Consider the following 23,493-nt stretch of genomic DNA (forward strand, 5'->3'; position numbering starts at 1 on the left):
GTGGTTGATTTTCTGTTTCTAGAGTTGCTGTTCTTCTTCTCTTCGATCTCCCGTTGGATTTGTAGGTGTTTGCAATCTTTAGATAAGCTATCTAGCTGATCTCCCGCTACCTGAAGTAGTCTCAGCCTGCTACTTCTCCGCCACCTTGACTCCTCCTCTCCTTATTGTTTTATAATTTTACTTATTTGAGCCTCTCTTTTTTTCTTATCTAGCTAAAAGTTATCCATTTGTTTATTTTTTCAAACAACCAGCTATCATTTTTGTTAATTCTATTTTTTCCTATTCCATATTCTATTTATTTCTGCTTTAATTTGTGTAAGATTTTAGTTCCAGTTAGTTAACATACAGTGTTATCTTAGTTACAGGTATACATTCTAGTAATTCAACACTTCATACATCTCCATGCACTCATCATGACAAGTGCACTCCTTAATCCCAATCACCCATTTAACCCATCCCCTACCAACCTCCTTCCTGGATTGTAAGAACAAATATTGTTAAAATGTCTATACTACCCAAAGCAATCTATACATTTAATGCAATCCCTATCAAAATACCAAAATACGTTTCTCACAGAAGTAGAACAAACAATCCTAATATTCGTATATAACCACAAAAGACCCCGAAGAGCCAAAACAGTCTTGAAAAGGAAAGGCAAAGAAAGCTTGGAAGCATCATAGTTCTGGAATTCAGGTTATATCACAAAGCTGTGGTGATCAAAACAGTATGGTACTAGCGTAGAAATAGACACAGAGACTAATGGAACAGATTAGAAAACCTGGAAATGAACTCATAACTATATAATCATTTAATCTTCGACAAAGCAAGAGAGACTATCCAATGGGAAAAAGACAGTCTCTTCAACAAATGGTGTTGGGAAAACTGGACAGCTACATGCAAAAGAATGAAACTGGACCACTTTCTTATACCATATACAAAATTAAAATCAAAATGGATTAAAGACCTTAATGTGAGACCTGGAAGTATAAAGTCCTGGAAGAGAAACCAGGCAGTAACTTCTTTGACATTGACTGTAGCAACTTCTTTTAAGAGATGTCTCCTGAGGCAAGGGAAACAGAAGTAAAAGTAAACTTTTGGGACTTAATCAAGATAAAAAGATTTGCACAGCAAAGGAAACAATCAACAAAACTAAGAGGCAGCCCATGGAATGGGAGAAGACACTTGCAAATGATAAATCTGATAAAGGGTTAGTATCTACAATATATAAAGAACTTGTAAAACTGAGCACCCTAACCAAATAATCCAATTGAAAAACTGGACAGACATTTTTCCAAAGAGGACATCTGCTTTAATTTTTATTATTTCCTTTCTTCTAACATTGGGACAAGTTTTTTTTTTTTTTTCCTTCCTCTCTTTTTCCTTGAAGTGTAATCTTAAGTTGTTTATTGATCTTTTTTGTATACTACTTTGTTTTCTTTTAAGATTTTTGAAGTTTTACCTCTGCATTTATGTCAAAGATTGATTTTGAGGTAATTTTTTTATATACTGTTAAATACGGGTCCTGTCTTCACTGATGTGTGGATGTTCAGTTGGCCCAGCAGCATTTTTTGGAGACTGTGGTCCCCCTCATTGAATTGTGAGTGTACCCTTGTTGAAAGTTGGGTAACCATAGATATATGGGTTTATTTCTGGACTGTCCTATTTAATTTTTCTGTATTCCTGTCCTTATACCAGTACCACACTGTTTTGATCATAAGTCTTTGATAGTAGCTTTGAAACATGAGATTCGAAGCTTGGAAATGGGAGACTTTTGTTCATCTCTCAGTATTGCTTTGCCTACGTCAGTTGCAGTTCCATGGTCTTTAGCATCTGGTTTTCCATTTCTGCCATATAAGGCCATTGGGATTTTGGTAGGAAATGCATTGAATCCATAGATAGCTTTGGATAGTATTAGCATCTTAATAATATTAAGTCTTCCAATCTATGAACATGGAGCACATTTTCATTCATTTATGTCTGCTTTATTTTCTCAGCAGTGCTTTGTAATTTTCATGATATAAGTAATTAACCTCTTTGGTTAATTCCTAGGTACTTTTTTTGATGCTATCATAAGTGAAATTATTTTCATATTTTCCTTTCCATGGTGTTGATTGCAGTATATAGAAATGCAGCTGACTTTGTATCTGGCAAGTTTATAGAATTTATTTGTACAGTTTTATTTGTGGAATCTTTACTCCTACACATGATGTTTCACTATCTCTGAAGAGAAATAATTTCACTTCTTTTCCGGATGGATACTTTATATTTCTTTTTCTTGTCTTACTGCACTGGCTAGAACTTCTGGTACTTTTTGAATAGAAATGGCAAAAGTACATCCTTGCTTTGTTCCTGGTCTTGAAGGAAAAGCTTTTAGTCTTTCACCACTGAATGTGATATTGACTATTGATTATATATATGTGTGTGTCTTTCATTATATGGTGGGATTATCTTCCTGTTTCTGCATTGTTGAGTATTTTTTTTCCCATTAAAGGGTGTTGAATTTTGTAAAATGACTTTTCTGCATCAAATGAGATGGTCATATAGGTTTTTTGGTCCCTTCATTCTGTTAATGTGGTGTCTTACAATGATTGATTTTTGTATCTTGATCTATCCTTGCATTCTGGTAGTTAATCCCACTTAATCATGGCATATTATCCTGTTAATATGTTCCTTAATTTGGTTTGCTAGTATTTTGTTGACTTTTGCATCAGTGTTTATTAGTGATATGGATCTTAAACTTTCTTATAGTATCTTTGTCTCTCTTTTGGGTGCTTTAACAGTTCTCTTCCCATCTTTTTCCATTGTTGTTGTCATAAAATTATGACTTTATAAATTGCCGCCAAATATAAAGTAACAATTATTTTAAATGAATTTAGTCTCTCAAATTATGCGGAAAGTAAAATATGAAGTTACAAACCAAAGTTACAGTAATACTAACTTTTAAACTGTTTTTTAATAGCTTCTTAAATCATGTAAAAAATTGCTGTTAGATTCTAGTCTTACAATAATACTAGCTTTTAGCATTACTCATGTATTTACCTTTATGGAGACCTTTTATTTATAGGGCTTCAAGTTACGATCTTGTGTCCCTCCCTTTCACCCTGCAGGACTCCTTCTGCATTTCTTGGAGGGCAGGACTAATGGTAACAAGCTCCTCAGCTTTTGTTTATTTAGGAATGTCTTAATTCCCCCTTACTCTTGAAAGACAGTTTTGCGTGTTACAGGATTCTTAGTTGATACTTAAAAACAAACAAACAAAAACAAAACCAAAAAAAGAACAGCTTTTAGCACACTGAATATATCAGCATATGACATCTGGTCTCTCAAATTTTTGTGGTGGAGTCAGCTCATAATCTTACTGAAAACTTTTTGTATTTGACATGTTAGTTCTCTCTTCCTGCTTTCAGGATTCTTTGTCTTTCAGAAGCTTCGTTATAATGTGTCTTCCTGGGAGTCTCTCTGAGTTCACCTTACTTGGTATTTGTTGAACTTCTTAGATGTTTCTATTCATGATTTCATCAAATTCAAGAAGTTTTCAGCCACTATTTTCTTAAAATGATTGCTCCAATACTTGCTGTCTTTCCTTCTGGAACTCCCATAATGTATATTTTGGTTCATTTGTGTTCATTTGATAATGTTCAAAAGTTTTCTTAGGTTCTGCTCACTTTTCCTCAGGCTTTTTCTTTTTCTCTGATTTGGTAATTTCTAATGTTCTGTTTTCAAGTGGGCTTATTGTTTCTTCTGCCTGATCGCATCTGCATTCAGATGATTCTAGTGAATTTTTTGTTTCCTGTCTCTTTATTAATATATATTTGTTCATACATAATTTTGACTTTATCTACATATTCTGTAATTCTTTCCCCATCCTCCAGCGGGTTGTTTTAAAGTCTTAGTCCAATAAACTTGATGTCAGGTGTTTTTCAGGGATAGTTCCTGTTGATTTACTTTTTTCCTTTGAACAGACCATACTGTTCCTTCGTATGTCTTATTTCTTGAATACTGGGCGCTCGAGTCTAATAGTGTAAGTGTAAAATAGAAATAAGATTCTTCTCCTTACCATACTGTTTAATGCCTGGCTACCCAAAAAAGAAAAAGAGAAAAACGAGGCAAAAAAGGGGCACTGACGCTTTCTGGTCTCTACTAGTCATCTCCACTTGTGTGAGAGGGACTTGTGACATGGAAGGATGTGCAACAGTAAGGACCGCCTGCCTCTTACCTGCAACTCTGTGAAGAATCAGTGAGCAAATCAAGCACACATCTGATATTTGGAGGTCAGGGTTGTTTTTTTGTTTTAACTTCCCCCATCCTGGCTCCTATAAGCTATGTACAGGCTGTTTCAAGAATACATGCACAGCTGCCGGCCATGGTTCTTTGGGTATTGGATGGGGAGCCACGACTATGCTAAGAGCCAAAATTGACTGAAATTAACAACTTGCCATCCAAGCCTTCTCTTGGAAATTGTCATAATTCCCATAGACTTCCAAATTCCAAAACAGTTACATGGCACAGATTCTTCCACTGAAATTGTTGTGTATGAGGGGAGACTTCTACTCTGCCGTCTTCTCAGAATCTTCCTCGGTGTAAATCTTATCCTTCCTTCTCTATTAGTAAGGAGTATTTTATCCCCTTGCTTCTTTAAGGATTTTCTTTTTGTTTGATTTTCTATAGTTTGACTATGGTTACCCCTGTGAAGATTTTTCAGTATTCTGCATGTTGTCTGTCAGTTTCCTGGAGCTCTGCTTTTGTCTGTCATTAACTGGAAAATTCTTATCCACTGTTGCTAAAAAGATCCTTTTCATTTCATTAATTCTTTCCCTCTGGTATTCCTATTGTATGTACATTGTAACTTTTGCTAGTTTTCAACAGTTCTTGGAAGTTCTTTTCTGTTTGTTTTCTTCCCATGATTTTTTCACTTTGCTTTTCAGGTTCAGAAGTTACCACTGATATACTTCAATCTCCAATCCAGTCTGATTCTTTCCTCAGCCACATTTAGTCTCCTGATGAGCTCATGGAAGCCATTCATTTCTTTAATGGTGTTTTTGATTCTGGCATTTCCTTTTGAGGCATTCGTAGAGTTTTAATTTCTGTCCTTACATTACCCGTCTATTCTTGCATTGTCTACCCTTTCCATTTGAGCCCTTTGCCTATTGTCATAGTTATTTTAAATTTCCAGTATGATAACTTCAATGTCTCTGCCATTTCTGAGTATGATTATAATGCTTGTTCAGTTCCTTTTTTTTTTTTTCTTAAGATTTTGTTTATTTTGTTTTAGAGAGGGTGAGAGTCGGAGGGGGAGGGCCAGAGGTCAAGAGGGAAAGAGAGTATTTGAAGCATATTCCACACTGGCCTTAGAACCTGATACAGGGCTCGATCTCATGACCCTGAGATCATGACCTGAGCTGAAATCAAGAGTTGGACGCCCAATCAACTGTGCCACCCAGACACCCAGCTTGCTGTGTTTTTTGAAATGTTCTTGCCTTTTAGTATTTCTTGCAAGTTTTTATTGAAAACTGGAAATGATATGCCTCATAGTAAGAACTGAATTAGGTGTGTTTTATTATAATATTTTTTGCTTATCTGTTTAGGGTTTGGCCTCTATTTACTCTTGATGAGAACTATTGGTTTCAGAGGCTAAAAATTTCTGTGGTACTCTTGTTTTTGTGTCCTTTGTTGTCTTTGAGTTTCCCTAGAGTCTTCTTCTTAAATAAGTCTGAGATTTAAAATCCTTCTATTGTAATCTCTTGGTTTATAAGATACCCTGTTAATGTGGTGGTAATTTGTAGAGGTAGCAAAAGCATCCTATAGCCCCACAACTCTGGTTAGACTGGTAAACCTCAAGGTGCTTGAGCTACAGTAAAATATTTCTCTTTAAGGCAAACTTTCATTGAAGACGACTGAGTATTATTGGTGCATTTCAAAATGTTTATTTTGTTCTTCCTCATGCTAGAAGCCCTAGGGGATTTGTTTTTAGTCCCCTACCTAAGAACCTCTTGGGACTAATGGGGGCAAAAACTCATGAAAGCGTGGAGGTCCCTGTGATCTGAAATTTTTTTAATACTTGAGCTTTCTCACTGCAAGCCTTCAACAGATTCCAAGTTGTAGTTTTTTCCTAGTGGTACTGGCTCCCCTGGCAGGCGCTTGCTCTGGGGCTTCTCCTCTGGGTAAGCAATAATTCTCCATAACTACCTCTTTTCCCTACAGTGGTGCGGGCAGCAGTTTTCTTTGAGACCTCAGTTGTCTGATGAATCAAAGAGGAGTTTGTGAGTCTCAGTTTATTTACCTCTTTTCTTGTGAGGACAGGAGTGACAGCATTCAAGTGCCTTTCATGTTGGAGTATAAACCGGAAGTTCTCTTTTACCGTTTTTATTTCTTAATGGTTCCGTTACTGATTTTTCTTGTGTTTAATTGACTATAAAATAGCATTTTGATTTTATTTTCATTTCTTTTTCTGAATATATTCCAGTTATTTTCTTAGCAGCTGTCCTGAGTTTTACAGTTAATAACTTGCGTATGTGGGGCGCCTGGGTGGCTCAGTGGGTTAAAGCCTCTGCCTTCGGCTCAGGTCATGATTCCAGGGTCCTGGGATCGAGCCCCGCATCGGGCTCTCTGCTCAGCAGGGAGCCTGCTTCTTCCTCTCTCTCTCTCTGCTTCTCTGCCTACTTGTGATCTCTGTCTTTTCAAATAAATAAATAAAATCTTTAAAAAAAAATAATAACTTGCGTATGTAATTGTATAGTTTGAATACCAGCCTAGTTTGAACAGGGCACCAAAACTCTGCCCCAGTATAGTTTGTTCCTTTCTTCCTGTGATGTTCCTGGTAATAGCATTATTATCCGTTGTTTACCCACTAACGTAGATTTATGATTATTATCTTACATATTTAATCATCTACATGAAAAAAGTAAAGTTAAAATAATAAAAATACAACAATATTTCCCTGTGTCTGTGGAGTTGACTTTACCACTGTTCTTTATTTCTTTGCTTGGCATTGGATTACTGTCTGTTGTCCTGTTACTGGCTAATGTTGCAAGCATTGTGTTTGGAATATTTTACTTTCTTCTTCATTTCTGAAAGATAGTTTTCCAGATACAGGATTCTTGGTTGAATGTTTTTTCTTTTAATACTTTAAATATGTTATCTCACTGCCTTCTGCCATTTTTTTTTTTACAATAAATCTGCTATTATTCTTTTTGATGGACTTTGTAGTAAGTGACAACTTCCTTTTTTTCTTCTCTCTCTTTTTCTGCTTTCAAGATAATTTCTTTGACTTTGATTTTTGCCAGATTTATTATAATGTGTTTCACTGTTGAATTCCTTGCCTTTATCCTGCTTGAATTCCTTTGATTTTTTTGGATATGTAGATATATATCTTTTCTCAAATTGGGACATTACTGGTATTTTTCAAAAGTTCTTTCAATTCCTTTCTTCTTTTTCTCACCTATGACCCCCATTATGCATATGTTGGTACTCTTGATGTGTCACAGATCTCTTAGGCTTTCATTTCTCTTCTTGCTTTTTCTTTCTGCTCCTGTAACTTGATAATTTCAGTTTTCCTATCCTCAAGTTCACTTATTTTTTCACAAGATCAAATTTGTACTTGAAAGCCTACAGTGAGTTCTTCATTTTCATTGTTGTAACTGCCACTTTCAGAATTTCTTTTGAGTTTCATTTCTTTCACTTTATTAATATGTTCTATTTGTTGAGAAATTATTTTCCTCTTTGTTTCTGTTCATTATTTCCTTTAGTTTTTTTAATTTATTTAATATAATTGGTAATTCCAATTTCTGTGCTTCCTCAGGGATAGGTTGTTTGATTGTTTTTTGGCAGTTGGTGCATACTGTCTTCTTTCTTCATATTCCTTATAATTTTTTAAAAACTGTACATTTTTAATAGTCTAGGAGGTAGTAATCATGAAGTCAGATTCCTCCACCTCTTTTGTGTTTGTTTTTGTTGCTCTTGTGAGTTGTAATCATTTGTTTTAGTGACTTATCTAAACTACCTTTGTAAGACTCTGTTCTTTGTTGTACATGATCTCTCGTGTCCTTTAGCTTGATGTTAGCTAGTGTTCTGATAAAAGTTTCTTCAGGTGCTGTGCATAAGTCAACTTCTGTGGACTCAGCATTTTCTTTGTTGATGTAAAAATTAGGTGTTTTACAGAGTGTCAGCAAATTTGATTCTGACTGTTTTCTGTCATTTTTGTCAGCAGTTCTATGGTAGGATGTCACTTGAAATATCCTACTTCACCATTTTACAGATATCATTTCTTTTTCATTTTTAAATTTTGTAGAAAGTTTCATATAAAAAGACAAAAAAGCATGCATAGTTTTATACAGGATGAGCTTGGCCATCTAGCCTAAGTAAAGCAGGTATATCAAAGGAGGCAGGGGTTCAGAAAGAAAAGATGCTTTCTTGGCTCCAGAGAGCTAGTTGAACTGATATAGACAGCATAAGTGTTGTTTGGTTTACCTAAAAAGGTGGTGGGGGTGAATATTGCATGTTGGCTCTTACCACCTTTAGAACTGGAGTATAACTTGAGCATTTTAGATGTTAACGACTTGATTAACCACTCTCTACACTGATTCTAAAGACTGGATAATTTTTGTGGATTCTGTTACTGTTTTCAACAATTTTGCTTTAACAGATTTTTTTTTTTTTTTTTAAGATTCATCTGTTTGACAGAGAGAAAGAGAGACAGAGAGAGAGGGAACACAGGCAGGGGGAGTGGAAAAGAGAGAAGCAGGCTTCCCACCAAGCAGGGCGCTCAATGCGGGACTTGATCCCAGAACCCTGGAACCATGACCTGAGCCGAAGGCAGACTCTAAAAAAATGACTGAGCCACTCAGGTGCCCCTAAATAGTAGATTTTTTAAAAAGATTTTGCTTATTCCTTTGAGGGAGAGCAAATGAGCGGGGTGAGGGAAAGAGGGAGAAGCAGACTCGCCTCCGAGCAGAGAGCCCAATCACTACCTGAGCTGAAGGCAGATGCTTAACCAACTGAGCTGCCCGCATACCCCAATAAATAGTAGATTCTGATGGATTTTTAAATTTGCCTTAAACTTTTATACAGACTCAAATTAAAAATAAAATTGTGTCTCTACATGATGATCTGATCTCATAATCATATTATGATAAATAGGTAGACTCTGGCCTAATGTCTTCTGAAATACTTTGTAATGAACAATAGTTTCAAAAGTCCTTAGGTAAATGATATTTTAAATATTTGGCTACATTTTTAAAAGTACTTTTTTTTAACTTCATTGTATATTTTTGATACATAAGTCTAGCAATTTTCATTTCCTGGGTCTAGTTTTATGATGGTCTCATTTTAAAAGGATTTAAAAGATAGTCCATAAAAAAACAAAAAACCAAAAACTTTTTTTTACCCAATTTACAGTCCTTCTTGGAGGTCTGCTTCAGGTTAACGCCTGTTTTGTTTGGTTTTATAAAATCACTCTGATGTACTATATTGTCTTTTTGTGATATTTTGTAATACTTTATGATACCAGTTGAGAGGGCAACAGGGAAATTTCATGACGTACACTGTTTTGAAGAGATATTAAAAAAAGAATATTGAAGTATTGAAGATTTCCCAATATTCCACAGTATATTCTGCATTGTTAATACTTTTATGGTCAGTTTTATTATTTTCATATCAGTGCTTATCCATCCAACATATTTTACATAATGTGCTGGGCAAATGTTGATAATATGAGCCAGGATCTGTCTTCTCATATAGAGAATTTGGGAAAAGTAAATTAGTCACGATTGTTTGTGGTTATATTATATAGAACTTAGATTGTTAAGATTGACATTTTAAATCCTATTTTCACAGCTAGGAAGGAGATAAAGTCATAATAGCCTCTTACTTTGCAGAGCAGAGGCTGGATCTCAAGGAGATATTAAATAATATGCCTGTGTTTATTAGTGCTAGACCTAGGGATAGAAATCAGATTTTTAAAAATTTTTTAATTTTTAAATTTTTTTTCAGATTTCTTTTTATGTATTTTCATAAATAATGGGAAGTAACAAGGTTTTAGAACTGTGGTAATTAAGTTGACAAAATAATTAGAAAGATTATTTAATGGAAATCTTAAGTCATCTTTTTCTTATTTCCTCTTTGATTTTTATGTCTCACAAGTTTTTATGTCTTCCACGTTGTACAGTTAAGTGGTATATAGTTATTCCTAGTAGCCTTTTAATGATCTTTTGAATTTCCATCTTATCAGTTGTATTATTTTTTTATTTATAATTTTGTTGGTTTGGGCCCTTTCTTTTTCCCTTGGTTAGTTTCACTAAGGGGTTGTAAATTTTGTTTACTTTTCAAAGAAGCCACTCTTCATACGGTGAAGCTTTTCTGTGGTTTTTCTGTTCTCTATTTTATGTATTTCTGCTCTGCTCTTTCCTCTCCTCATTGTCATCATCAGGCATGGTTATTGTTACTATCATTACTATTAATCTTTAGGTTCACGTAGTGAAGTTTTCCTTATTTACATAAAACAAATCTTTAGCCTAGATTTATAGCTGAATAGTATAGTTTAACATTGGGAAATTGTTTAATTACTACTGGATGAGGAATATTAGATAAATGACCTATTGTGTATTTCAAAAACCAATTTTAATACTGTGATACAGACTTTGGGCCCTTGATAAAATATAATGTATTTTTTCAGTTTCATCTCTAGACACTGAAAAAGGACCTAAGCCATGTGCAGACCATAATTGTGAATCTTCCAAAAGACTGTCTAAGGTATGTTATGTGAGGCTGGAGAAATTTAAAAAAACATGAAAATGCTCAGTGTGTAATTAAGCATCTTAGCTAGGTATTGAACACATCAGATCTATCCCTCAATTTAGGAAATTCAACAGTAAAAATAAAACTTCATCAAATAATAAATGATAACTTAATACAGTTAATATTTTAATGAAATGCTTTAAAATTTAGTATCTTGTAACTGTGTTAAGAAAGGTGATTTTTCAGTTTCTTTGGCCTTATTTGCTGTTCCATGTTAATTTAGAATTATTAATCAAGTAGAATTCCCTCAGAGTTACTGTTACCCTACCTAAAATGATAAATTTGATCTACCATGTTTCTTTTTTCTTTTTTTTTTTTTAAAGATTTTATTTATTTATTTGACAGACAGAGATCACAAGTAGGCAGAGAGACAGGCAGAGAGAGAGGAGGAAGCAGGCTCCCTGATGTGGGGCTTGATCCCAAGACCCTAAGATCATGACCTGAGCGGAAGGCAGAGGCTTAACCCTCTGAGCCACCCAGGCGCCCCTGATCTACCACGTTTCTTAACCATTTTCATGTTCTTCTAAAAGCAGCATCCTGTATCTATGCTCAAGGCAGAAATGAGGCTGAGCCTCCCAGCAGAAATCTACTTTAGTTTTCTCTTTCATGTTATACTTCACATACTGTTTACACTGTAACTTATGGCAGTTTTGTGTCCTGTCTGTGGTTACTCCCCTGTGATCAGAAGCACTTTGTAAAAAAATGTTATTTTTAGGGGAGCCTGGGTGGCTCAGTCATTAAATGTCTGCCTTTGGCTCAGGTCATGATCCTGGGGTCCTGGGATTGAGCCCCATATTGGGCTCTCTGCTCAGCGGGAAGCCTGCCTCTCCCCCTCCCCCTGCTTGTGTTCCCACTCTGTCTCTGTCTGTCAAATAAATAAATAAAATCTTTAACAAATGTTATTTTAAAATATTTGGAATTTAAGATTACTTACATTATGATAGTTGTCAAAATGTCCTTATAAAAGTATAGGTATATCGCATATTCAGGTCCACAACCATCACTTTTGCCCAGTGAAACTGACAGGGGTATGATTTCTTAATTTGTGCCTCCTGAGATATAGCTACATCATCAATCTGTGTGTTATCTGGTATTCCATTTAAAAGTTTTCCTTAGGGCTTAACCTTCATCTCTGGGGTAGATTTGATATTTATTTATTTATTTTTACTTTGGAAATAGGGTTTATGTTCTGGGGCACCAGAGAGCAGTCAGTCTTATTTTTTTATTCTTATTTCTTAATCCATGGGTAATGTGCTAATCATTCTTTCTTTAATTAATAGCACATCTTTTAGATTCCTACCAATCTTCAAACTTTTGAATAGTCATAGTCCTTCAGCTGGTGTAATTTCTTTGGTGATGTGGGAATGTGTGTTCAAGCAGAGAAATTAGAACTAGGGAAGGAAACAGAAACATTTTATTATTTTCCTTCAAGGTGATTTCCTACTGATTCCTTTTGTAGTTTTCTTATATCATTCAACACTGAGAATTAATTTTATTTGTACTTCTTATATAGAAACAAAAAAATCAAATTCTGCATTCCATGAAACTTGCAGTAACAAAGGTGTGCAGTTTTATTAATTCCTTAGGGTATTATGTAGCTGTCTTACATTGCTGTCAACGAACATTCTGCCCTATGATTTTCCTGTCATTTGGATATTTTTTCTTTTTCTTTCTTTCTTTCTTTTCTTTTCTTTTCTTTTTTTTTTTTTTTCTATACATCCATCTGCCTTTTTCTCTTCTGCTTTCCTTCCTGTTTCCCTTTTTTCTTTTCTGGGCATAAGATGGTCTCTTTTTGCCTATTTTATTAAAATAGACGAGTGTTTTTCGGTTGATGGTAGTGTAATAGCAGTATAATAGTTAGCACAATAATAAAATGAATTCAAAAGCTCCAGACCAGAGTGTTTTCACAGAAGCATTCCAGGGACTTTGATGTTCATTTCATTCAGTTTTCAACTTTTGGGCCTTTTTGTTTTGTATTAACTTCTTATTACTAAATACACTTTGAATTTAGCAAGGTCTAGGTAACCTAAAATGTTCCCCCGACTATGGGAAATTCAGACTTACTTTACCATATTTGTCCCAGGGGAGATGTATCTCTTTGAAGATTTGATCCAGATATATTCTGTTTCTTCTTCGATGCACTGGTTTTCCACTCTTCTCTTCCAGTGATGTATTTGTCAGTCTTTATGCCATTGCCACCCTTTGTTCATGCCTGTACCTTTACAGCAAATCTGATGTCAAGTAGTATAAGTATTTTATTTTGGTTCCTTTTCAAGATTGTTCTAGATGTTCTCAGTCCTTTTTAATTACAGAAATTTTTTAAGTCTCCATGTCAGATTTCTAAAAACAAACAAAAAAATGCCCTGGATTCTGATAAGAGTTACCATGTATCTATAGGTCAGTTGGTAAGTCATATTTTCATAATGTTAAGTTTTCCAATACCTAAACATGTTAGTTCTCCCTCTTTATTTAGGTTTAAAAAAATTCATCTTTTTGTTATTTTTTCCTTTGGCAGTTTTTGTTTAAAGGGCTTGCATCGCACATTTTCTGCTCAATTTGTTCCTAAGTATTTTGTGGGTTTTAATTTTTTTAGTGCTGTCTTAAATGGACTACTTAAAAAATTCATTGGTCAGTTGTTTTAGTTGTCAGTAGATGTTTGCATGGTGCATATTTGCATATTGTATTTATAGCCACTTGTTAAATTCATTTCTTACAGTAGTTGCTTTAAAGACTACTTAGGATTTTCTGTGTAAACCATCATGTCATCAGATGCAAATAAGAGTGTTTCCTTTTTTTCTGATTTTTATGCCTTTTATTTCTCTCCTGATCCTGTTTGAATCTACAGTATGATGTTGAATAGATGTGGTGAGAGTAGATATCCTTTTCTTGTTCCTGATCTTAGGGAAGCTACAATTTAGGCTTTCACTATTAAATATGCTGTTAGCTCCAAATTTTCATAGATGTCTTTTAGCAGATCAAGGAAGTTCCCCTCTGTTCATCATTTACTGAGAGATTATGTTATGGATATTTGTTCATTTGTGTCAAATACTAATCCTGCATTTATTGAAAAAAAACCCACATATGTCTTCATTACAAATTTAACAAAATATGTGAGACCTTTAAACTAAAAACTGTAGTTTGTTCTTTTATTCTTATGAAATGTCCCCTTTAATTCTTGCTCTCAAATTTTATCTGAAATTAATGTTATTAATTCAGTTGTCTAATGCTTACTGTTTGCAAGGGATATATGTTTCTAACCTCTTAATTTCAGTTATCTGTGTCTTTATATTTAAAATGCATGTTTCTTGTAGACAACATATAATTAACGCCCTTGTCTCAATAAAAAAATCTTTAATTGGAGCATTTATTCCAGTAAAATTTAATGTAATTATGATACAGTTGGATTTATGCCTACTGTTTTACTATTGTTGCTTAATTTTGTTCCCCTTTTTTATCCTTTGAGTGTATTTTTAGAGTTTCATTTTATCTATCTACCCATTTATTTATATTGAGATAAAATTGACATATAACATGATATTGGTTTTAGATATATAATGTTGTTATTAGTTTCAGGTATACAAATAATGATTTAATATATGTATCTGTTGCAATGCTATTACCACAGTAAGTTGACATCTGTAAACACACAGAGTTGCACATTTTGTGTGTTCAACTGTACAAGGTGAGTAAGTCTGGGATGTCAGGTACACCACTTTGACTCTGGTCAACAACATTGTATATTTGGAAGTTGCTAAGAGAAGTAGATCTTAAAATTCTCTCTGCACACACTTCCCATGTTTTCAGTTACCCATGGTCAACTACAGTCCAGAAGCAGATGATCTTCCTTCTTTTGTCAGTAGGTCATTAGTAACCCTAATGCTGTGTCACAATGCCTGCATTATTGACCACACTTCTTCTCATCATGTAGGACTTTTGTCATGTCACATCATCACAAGTAAAACAAGGGGTCAAGTACAGTACGATAAGATATTTTAAGAGTCAGAGATAAAGAGATTACATTCATGTAAATTTTATTATTGTACATTATTATACTTGTTCTATCTTATTATTATTGTTAATCCCTTACTGTGGTATACTTGATAATTTAAACTGTACCATAGGTGTGTGTAGATAGAACAAAACATGGTATTATGGGGTTGAGTAATATTCACAGTCTCAGGCACCCACTGGGGGTTTTGGGACATATCCTCCATGGGTGGTTGGGGATCGACTGTAACTGGAAGTTTGTACCTTTAATTACTTCTTTATTTTTCATTGCTGACATGCATTTTGAAATTTATTATTTAAAATCAATTAATTAACTTATAGTGTATTATTAGTTTTAGAGGTAGAGCTTAGTGATTCGTTAGTTGCATATAACACCCAGCGCTCATTACATCAAGTGTCCTTCTGAAAGTCCATCACCCAGTTACCACATCTCCCCTCCCCATTCCCCTGCAGCAACCCTCAGATTGTTTCCTAGAGTTAAGAGGAGTATCTTATGGTTTTCCCCTTCTTTGATTTTATCTTATTTTATTTTTCCTTCCCTTTCATTATATTCATCTGTTTTGTTTCATAAATTACACATATGAGTGAAATCATATGATACTTGTCTTTCTCTGACTGGCTTATTTCACTCAGCATAATACCCTCCAGTTCCATCCACATTATTGCACATGGCAAGATTTCATTCTTTTTGATGACTGAATAATATTCCATGGTGTATAGATACATTTTTTTATCTGTTCATGAGTTGATGGGCATGTAATGACTTTTGTTGCTTACTACATTTTTTGCCTTAAAATCTATTTTGTCTTCTATTAAGCATGGCTTCTCCAGCTTTCTTTTAGTTTCCATTTACATGGAGTATCTTTTCCTGTTCCTTCAGTTTCATTTTTTGTGTTTCCTTAAACCTGAAGTCAATTTCATGTAGACAGCATACAGTTCGGTCTTGTTTTATACCCAGTAAACCACTCCATGCCTTTTGATTAGAAATTTTAGTCCCTTCACATTTCAAGTAAGTAGTTATGGATATATCAGCATTTTTTTGTGTGTGGCTTTTTTTTTTTTAATTCCCTTTTTCCTTTCTTTCTCTCTTGCTCAATTTCCTTGCTCGCTTCCTGCAATGCTATGTTTAGATTCTTTTCTCTTTGTGTGTTCTTACTGTAGGTTTTTGCTTTGTGGTTACCATGATAATTATGTACAATATTTTACAGTTGCAACATTTTATTTTAATCTGTAATGGACTTAAATTCACATGAATTCTGAAGCTCTTTACTTTTACTCCCCTTAATGTTTTATGTTTTTATGTCCCTATTTAAATTTTGTCTTGTGTACCCATTAGTAAATTATTATATTTATTATAGTTATTTCTACTGTCTTTTGACCTTCATACTATATTTAGTAAGTGATTAAACTATTAACAGTAGATTATTCAGAATTCCACTGTATATTTACCTTTTCCCTTGAAATTTATACTTTCATGTATTTTCCTTTTACCAGTTAGCATGTTTTCCTTTTAGCTTAAGGAACTCCCTTTAACATTTCTTGTAAGGCCAGTTTCTCGTAAGGTGAGGAACTCCTTCAGCTTCTGAATGTATGCAGAGCTTGCTCTCTCCTTTCATTTCTGTCATACAACTTTCTATGGAAGAGCATTCATGTTTGGCAGTTTTTGTCTTCTAGCTCCTTGAAAATATTGTGCCATTCCCTTTTGGCCAGAGTTACTGTTGAAAACAGTAGTAGTCCTGTGGGGGTTCCCTTGTCTATAACAAGTTGTTTTTCTTTTGCTGCTTGTAAGATTCTTTTTCTGTGTTTAGTTTTTGATAATTTAATAAATGTGTCTTAGTGTGGGTTTCTTTGGGTTCTTCTTCTTCAGGTCCATTTGTGTTTCCAGGATCTGGATATTTTGTTTCCTTCTTAAGGTTAAGGAAGTTTTCAGCCATTGTTTCTTCAGATAGCTTTCTGCCCCTTTTCTCTTTTAGGGATCCCCATAATGTCTGACTTTTTGTTGTCTTCATACTTCTGTGATTTTTCCAAGCAACCTTCTTTGATTTTAGTGGTTCCCACTAGTTGAGGGTGTGCCAACATCTGTCAGGGTCCCAAAGGGAAGATCTCCTCAGTACCTATATGTAGGGTGATTGGAAGCCAGGTCCTTAGGATGCAGCATTTAAATTATGCACACCTACCTGTTTCAGGGGAAGAGGGAGAGGTGAGATTTTCTGATTGTTCCCTCTGCAGCAAGCCCGTGGGGTTTCCTTTCTGCTGTCCTGTTGAATCCCTGAATATGAGCCCTGCTGGCCACCAGAGCCCAGTAATTAAGGAGCGCCTGTTAGTGGCGGCTACAAAAACAGGCACTAACATTTGCAGGAGCTCCTTCTCAGGAGAGAGCTGTCCCAGACTGGGGGAGAGGGAGATGCACAGGTTGCACCCCCAGCCTCTCTGGTCTCCAGAAAGTATGCAGTTGGCCCCTTGATGTATGTTATATTGGAAACCTTCCTGTTAGATTGCAGCTATTAAGTTAAGCAAATGGGCCTCTCAGAAGTTTTATTTGGCTGTTGTCCTCATTGCTATACTCTTTGACTTATTTGTTTGAGTGGTTGCTCTAAAAATTGTGATATACATCTTTTTATCATTTCACAGTTCACATAAAATGTGCATTTTGCCCCTTCCTGCTAAATATAGAAATGTTGCCATTTTATAGCTTCATTTAAACCACCCTCATCTTTTTGCAGTCATTCTATCCACGTATATTATAAAAATACTTTGAAGGCATTTGCTGTAAACAGTCATGTATATCTTAAAGATATTTAAAGAACAAATAGTCTTTTACACGTGTGGTACCATTTTCTATGTTCTTCCTTTCTTCTAAGGATCAAAGTTTTTATCTGATATTATTTCCCTTTAGCCTGAAGAATCTTCTGTTGGATTTGTTGTGGTTGTGATCTGCTGACAAAGGATTCCTTCAGTTTTCTTTTACCTATAAATTTTATTTGTTTTTATTTATTATTTATTTATGAAGAATATTTCATTGGTTAGGGAATTTTGGTTTGGGAGGCTACTTTTTCAACATTTTAGGTTCTTTTTCACTCTCTTCTTGCCTCTATTGTTTCTGATAAGAAGTCCATTATTTACATTTTTTAAAAGACTGACATTTATTTTAGAGAGAGCAGGGGTTGGAGGCGAAATAGCAGAGGGAGAGGGGGAGAGAGAGAGAGAGAGAGAATCTTAAGCAGGCACTACACCCAGTGTGGAGCCCAACCTGAAGCTTGATCTCATGACCCTGAGATCATGACCTGAGTGGAAACCAAGAGTCAGACACTTAATTGACTAAGCTGAGCCTCCCAGGTGGCCCTACAGGTTGTTGTTTTAATGTGTTGGTTTTTTTCTTTGCTTTCAGTATTTTTTTTTTTTTCTGTGTCTTTAGTTCTTAGCAATTTGATTATGGTATGCTTTGGTTTGGTCTTATTTGTATGTGGTCTATGTGAGATTGGTTTGTGGTTATTGAAACTATGATTTCATGTTTTTCATCAATTTTTTGGAAAATTACAGCTATGATTTCTTCTATTTTTCTTTTTTCTCTCCCACACTCCATTCTCTACCATCTCCATATTTTTAAACATCCATGTGGTTTAAACTTCTCATAGCAGATGGTTTGTTTCTGAGACAGGGGGTCACCTTCTGTAAGAAAGCCATAGGAAGTGAAAAGCATAAACCATAGGCCTTTTCTAACTCAGTTTGAGAGTTACTTGGCATCTTCTGTGTTGTAGTATCTTGGTCAAAGCGTTCACAGGTCTGCCTCCTTTAAAGAAGGAAGTTCAAACACCATTACCGTATGAGATGCATGCTGTAGAATTTGTGGCTTTGTTTTAAAATTATTGTAACAATTATACAGGGACACTCATACATCAGTTGTTTTAATATCTTTTTATTTTATGTGAAAATACTAAGGAGAATTTTAAGTAGACCTACAGTTGTAAGAATATTATAGGGGAATCCCTTGTACATTTTGCCCAGTTTCTCCCAATGCTAAAGTCTTGCAAACATACTGATAAAGCAGGGATATTGACATTGCTAAAATCCACGGCTCCCATTTAGCTTTGGCCAGTCTACGCAAATTTGTTTCTATGTGTTAAGTTCTTATGCACAGTCATGTATCCACCACTTTAGTCCAGATACAGACAGTTGCAGTCCCACAAGGATCCCTTATTGCTTTTTTAAACCATGCCCACCTCTTTCCTGACTCTGCCCCTGCTCCCCCTTTCCTTAACGCTTGACATTCACTATTCTGTCCTCTGTTTTTAAAGTTTCAGTAATCATAAAGAATGAAACCTTACGGGATTGGCTTTTTTCGCTCAGGATATCCAAGGTGGTGCATGTACCAATGTTGGTTCCTTTATATTACTGAGTAGTGTTGCATGGTGCATATACCACAGCTCACTTAGCTTTGTATCTGTTATAGGACATCTGCACTGATCCCAATTTTTGACTGGCAGAATTACAGCTTTTGTGAACTTTGGTGTACAAGTTTTCATGTGAAAATAATTCACCATTTTGGCTTACTAATTCTGGATCATATTATAGTTAATTTTAATTTCCATCAGCAGTGTATGAGTGGTCATTTCTCCAAGTTCTTATTGGCATGTGGTATTGTAACTATTGTTTATTTTATCCCCCATGGAAAAGTAATTTAGTAATATCCCATTATGATTTTAATTTGCATTTCCCTAATTGCTAATGATGTTGGTCGTTTTTTGTTATGCTTATTTGCCACCTGCACATCCTTTTGATGAACTATCTGCTGCTCATTTTCTATTGGAATTTTTGCTTATTTCATGTTCAGTGAAAAGGGTTCTTTATATATTCTAGATCTAGTGTTTTTCTCATATGTTGTTTGTAAATATTTTCTCCTGGATTTTAGCTTGTCTTTTCTTCCTCTTCACATGGGTTTTTAAGGAAAGAAGTTTTTAATATTTATGAAGTCAAGCGTATCCATTTTTTTTAACAGGTTGTGCTTTTTTGGATCAAACCTAAGTACTCTGTATAGTCCTATATTCTGAAGATTTTCCACTCTTTATTTTTTATTTTTAATTTTTTTTACATTTTGCATATTTTTTTTGTTTTTATAATACAAATGATATCTGCAATCGTTTTGAGTTAGTTTTGCTTTATGTATGAGATTTAGGGCCAGCCTATTTTTGTTGTTATTGTTTTGCCTGTGGATATCACATTTCTCCCAACATCCTTTGTTAAAAATGCTGTCCTTTCTCCATTGAATAGCTTTGGTTCTTTTGTTCAACTATAGTTGAGAATATTTGTGTGGCTCTATTTCTGGGTTCTTTATCCTTTTCCCTTCTTTGTGTTTATGCCTCTCTCAATACCTCCCTGTTTTATCTACTGTGGCCTTAATGATGGGCCACTATTCATCCCATTGTATCCCTGTCTTAGCAAGATTGTGTTATCTATTTTAGGATCTGTGCATCATTAAATAAATTTTAGCAAGTCTGTGTATGTCTACAAAACCCTTTGGGATGTTGGTAGGAATTATGTTAGTCAGTCCTGCACAGGCACACCTCATTTTATTACGCCTTGCTTTACGGCGCTTCACAGCTACTGCGCTTCTTTACAAATTGAAGGTTCCAGACTTCAGTGCAGGAAGTTACTGCAGATGTGGTGGAAGCAGCCAGAGAACTGGAAGTGGACGTGGAGCCTGAAGATGGGACTGAATTGCTATAGTCTCAGGATCAAACGTGAGCGGAGGAGGAGTTGCTTCTTACGGACGCACAAAGACGAGATGGAATCCGCTCCTGGTGGAGATCCTGTGAAGACCGTTGAAGGGACAACGGATTTAGAATATTGCAGGAATTTAGCTGATAAAGCAGTGGTGGTGGAGTTCGAGAGGACGGACTCCAACTTCGGAAGAAGTTCTGTGGGTAGATACCAAACAGCGTCCCATGCTACAGAGAAAGCATTCGCGAAAGCAAGAGCAATCGACGTGGCAAAGTTCACTGTTGTCTTAGCTTAAGAAACGGCCACGGCCACACCATCCTTCAGCCCCCACCACCCTGGTCAGTCAGCAGCCGTCAGCATCGAGGCAGACCCTCCACCAGCAAAAAGATACGACTTCCTGATAGCTCAGATGACGGCTAGCATTGTTTAGCAAAAAGTATTTTTTAGTTAAGGTCTGTACATTGTTTTGTTTAGACATACTGCTGCCATTGCACACTTAATAGACTAGAAGATTGCATAAATATAATTTTTGTGCCTGGGGAAACCAAAAAATTTGAGTCACTTTATTGTGATACTGGCTGTGGAGTGGCCGTAGGAGCAAAACCCACAGTATCTCTGAGGTGTGCCTCTGTATAAAATTGGGAGTAACTTACATTTTTACTGTGTTCTTTCTTCCAATCCATGGACATGATCTCTCTCTACATCTTTTTAGGTCTTCAACATTTTTTTTATCATCTTTTTTGTATGTTTTAGCATACATAACCTATACATTTTAATAAGTTTATACTAAGTGTTTCCTTTTCTGTGGAACAGCCTTAAGTAATTCTGTGTTTTAATTTGGGTTTCTATATGCGCATTGTCAGTGCATGGTAATGCATTTTTATCAGCACATGTTTACCTTGTTTCTAAGGTACTTGCTGAACTTAGATAAGAGCTCTAGGAGGTTTTTTGTATTGTGGAGGGTTTCACATTCCTTGGGATTTTCTTTGCTGACAGTCATGTCATTTCCTAATTGAGGCAGTTTTATTTTTTCCTTTCCAATCTGTACGTTTGGCTCTTTACTGATTTTTTGAATTGCTGAAGTGGCTAAAACATCCATGCTGTGTTTAATATAGGTAGTGAGAGTAGATACCCTTTCCTTTTTTTTTGAGCTTATGGAGAAAGCATTCATCCTTTCAACATGAAGTACTATGTCTGCTGTAGGTTTTTTATAGATGCTTTTTGTAAATAATTCTGAGACAATTCCCCTGTAATCTTATTTTGGTGAGATTTTGTTAATAATAAGTATTAGCTGTTGTCCAAGGCTTTTCTGAGTTAATTTTTGAGATCATAGGATTTTTCTTCTTTTATATGCGGATATGTGGATGACATTGATTGGTTTTAAAATAATGAAGCGACCTTGCCTACCTGGAATAAATCCCACATGGTCATGCTGTATAATGTCTTAGACATGGTTGGATTTAGTTTGTTCATACTGTATTGAGTTCATGAACGATACTGGTCCATAGTTGTTCTTTGATACAGACTCTGTCTGGCTTTGGTATTTATGTAATACTAGATTCACAAAATAAAGTGGGAAGTTTTACCATCTCTTCTGTTTTCTGGAAGAGATTATTTAAATTCAGCATTAGTTTTTGAAATGTTTGGTAGAATTTTCTTGGGAAACCAGGAGATTTTTATTTGCGGAGCTTTTTCTTACATATTTATTCCTTTAATAGTTACAGAACTATTCAGATATTTGTTTTTATTTCTTTAAAGATTATTTTTATTTATTTGAGAGAGAGTGAGAGTTAGAGAGATCACAGAGGAAGACGGAGAAGCAGGCTCCCCGCTTAGCTGGGAGCCTGACACGGGGCTCAGTCCCAGGACTCCAGGATCATGACCTGAGCCGAAGGCAGACACTCAACCGACCAAGCCACCCAGGCGCCCCCAGATATTTGTTTTTATTGTAGTTGAATTTTTAACTTGGTGGTGTTTGAAGAATTGGTCCATTTCTAATTTGTCATAAGCTTGAACATAAAGTCCTGTGGAGTTTTCTGTTATTGACCTTCAGCACCTGTTAGTAATACTCTCTATTTCATTGCTAATTGTTCTGTTTGGTCTTCTCTGTTATTTTTGTCACTCTTGCTAGAATTTATTAATTTTATTGATCTTATGAAAAACTAGCTTTGTGTGACATTGACTTTATTGTTTTCCTGTTTTCAGTTCCATTAAATTTGACTTCCATCTTATTTCCTTTTTTCTATTCTCTTTCTTTTTTGTCTTCTGGTTCTTTTTATAGTTTCTTGAGATAGGGACTTTGTTTAGTGTTGTTTTTTTTTTCTTGCCTCATATAAAGGTTTGTGCTGTAAATTTCCACCCAGCAGTGCTTTAGCTGCCTCTCACGTATTTTCATATGTCATCGATTTTATTTCATTTTTCTAAATTTTTATTTAAATTCCAATTTGTTCACATACAGTATAATATTAATTTCAGGTATAGAACTTAGTGATTCAACACTTCCATATATCACCTGGTGCTCATCATGACAAGTACACTCCTGATTCCCCATCACCTGTTTCCCCCACCTCTTACACGCCCCCCCCACCCCTCTGGTAACCATTAGTGTGTACTCTAGTGAAGAGTCTGTTTCTTGGCCTGCCTCTCTCTCTTTTTTTCCTTAACTCCTTTGTTTTATTTTCTTTCTTTTCTTCCAGGATTTTATTTAAATTGTAGTTAGTTAATTTGGTTTCTGGAGTAGAATTTAGTCATTCATCACTTCTATATAACACCTAGTGCTCATTGTAATACATGCCCTCTTTGATCCCTGTCACTTATTTAACCTCCCCTACTGCCTGCTTCCCCTCCAACAGCCATCAGTTTGTTTCCTGTAGTTAAAGTCTCTTATGGTTTGCCTCCCTCTTCCGTTTTATTTCTTAAATGCCACATATGAGTGAAATCATATGGTATTTGTATTCTCTGACTTATTTTGTTTAG

At 35.2% G+C, this 23,493-nt stretch overlaps 1 protein-coding gene across 2 annotated transcripts in view; it reads left to right on the forward strand.

Annotated features, from left to right (window-relative positions):
- LOC111157069 (zona pellucida binding protein) overlaps positions 1–23,493 on the forward strand; it is a 110,718-nt gene that overhangs the window by 41,807 nt on the left and 45,418 nt on the right. For both annotated transcript variants that reach the window (XM_022518292.1, XM_022518291.1), the window contains one exon: positions 10,670–10,746. In XM_022518292.1, coding sequence (XP_022374000.1) covers positions 10,670–10,746 — 77 coding nt within the window. The remainder of the gene's footprint in view (positions 1–10,669; positions 10,747–23,493) is intronic.

Source organism: Enhydra lutris, unplaced genomic scaffold (genome assembly GCF_002288905.1).
Source record: "Enhydra lutris kenyoni isolate GAN:26980312 unplaced genomic scaffold, ASM228890v2 scaffoldscaffold51, whole genome shotgun sequence".
Classification (NCBI taxonomy): Eukaryota; Metazoa; Chordata; class Mammalia; order Carnivora; family Mustelidae; genus Enhydra; species Enhydra lutris.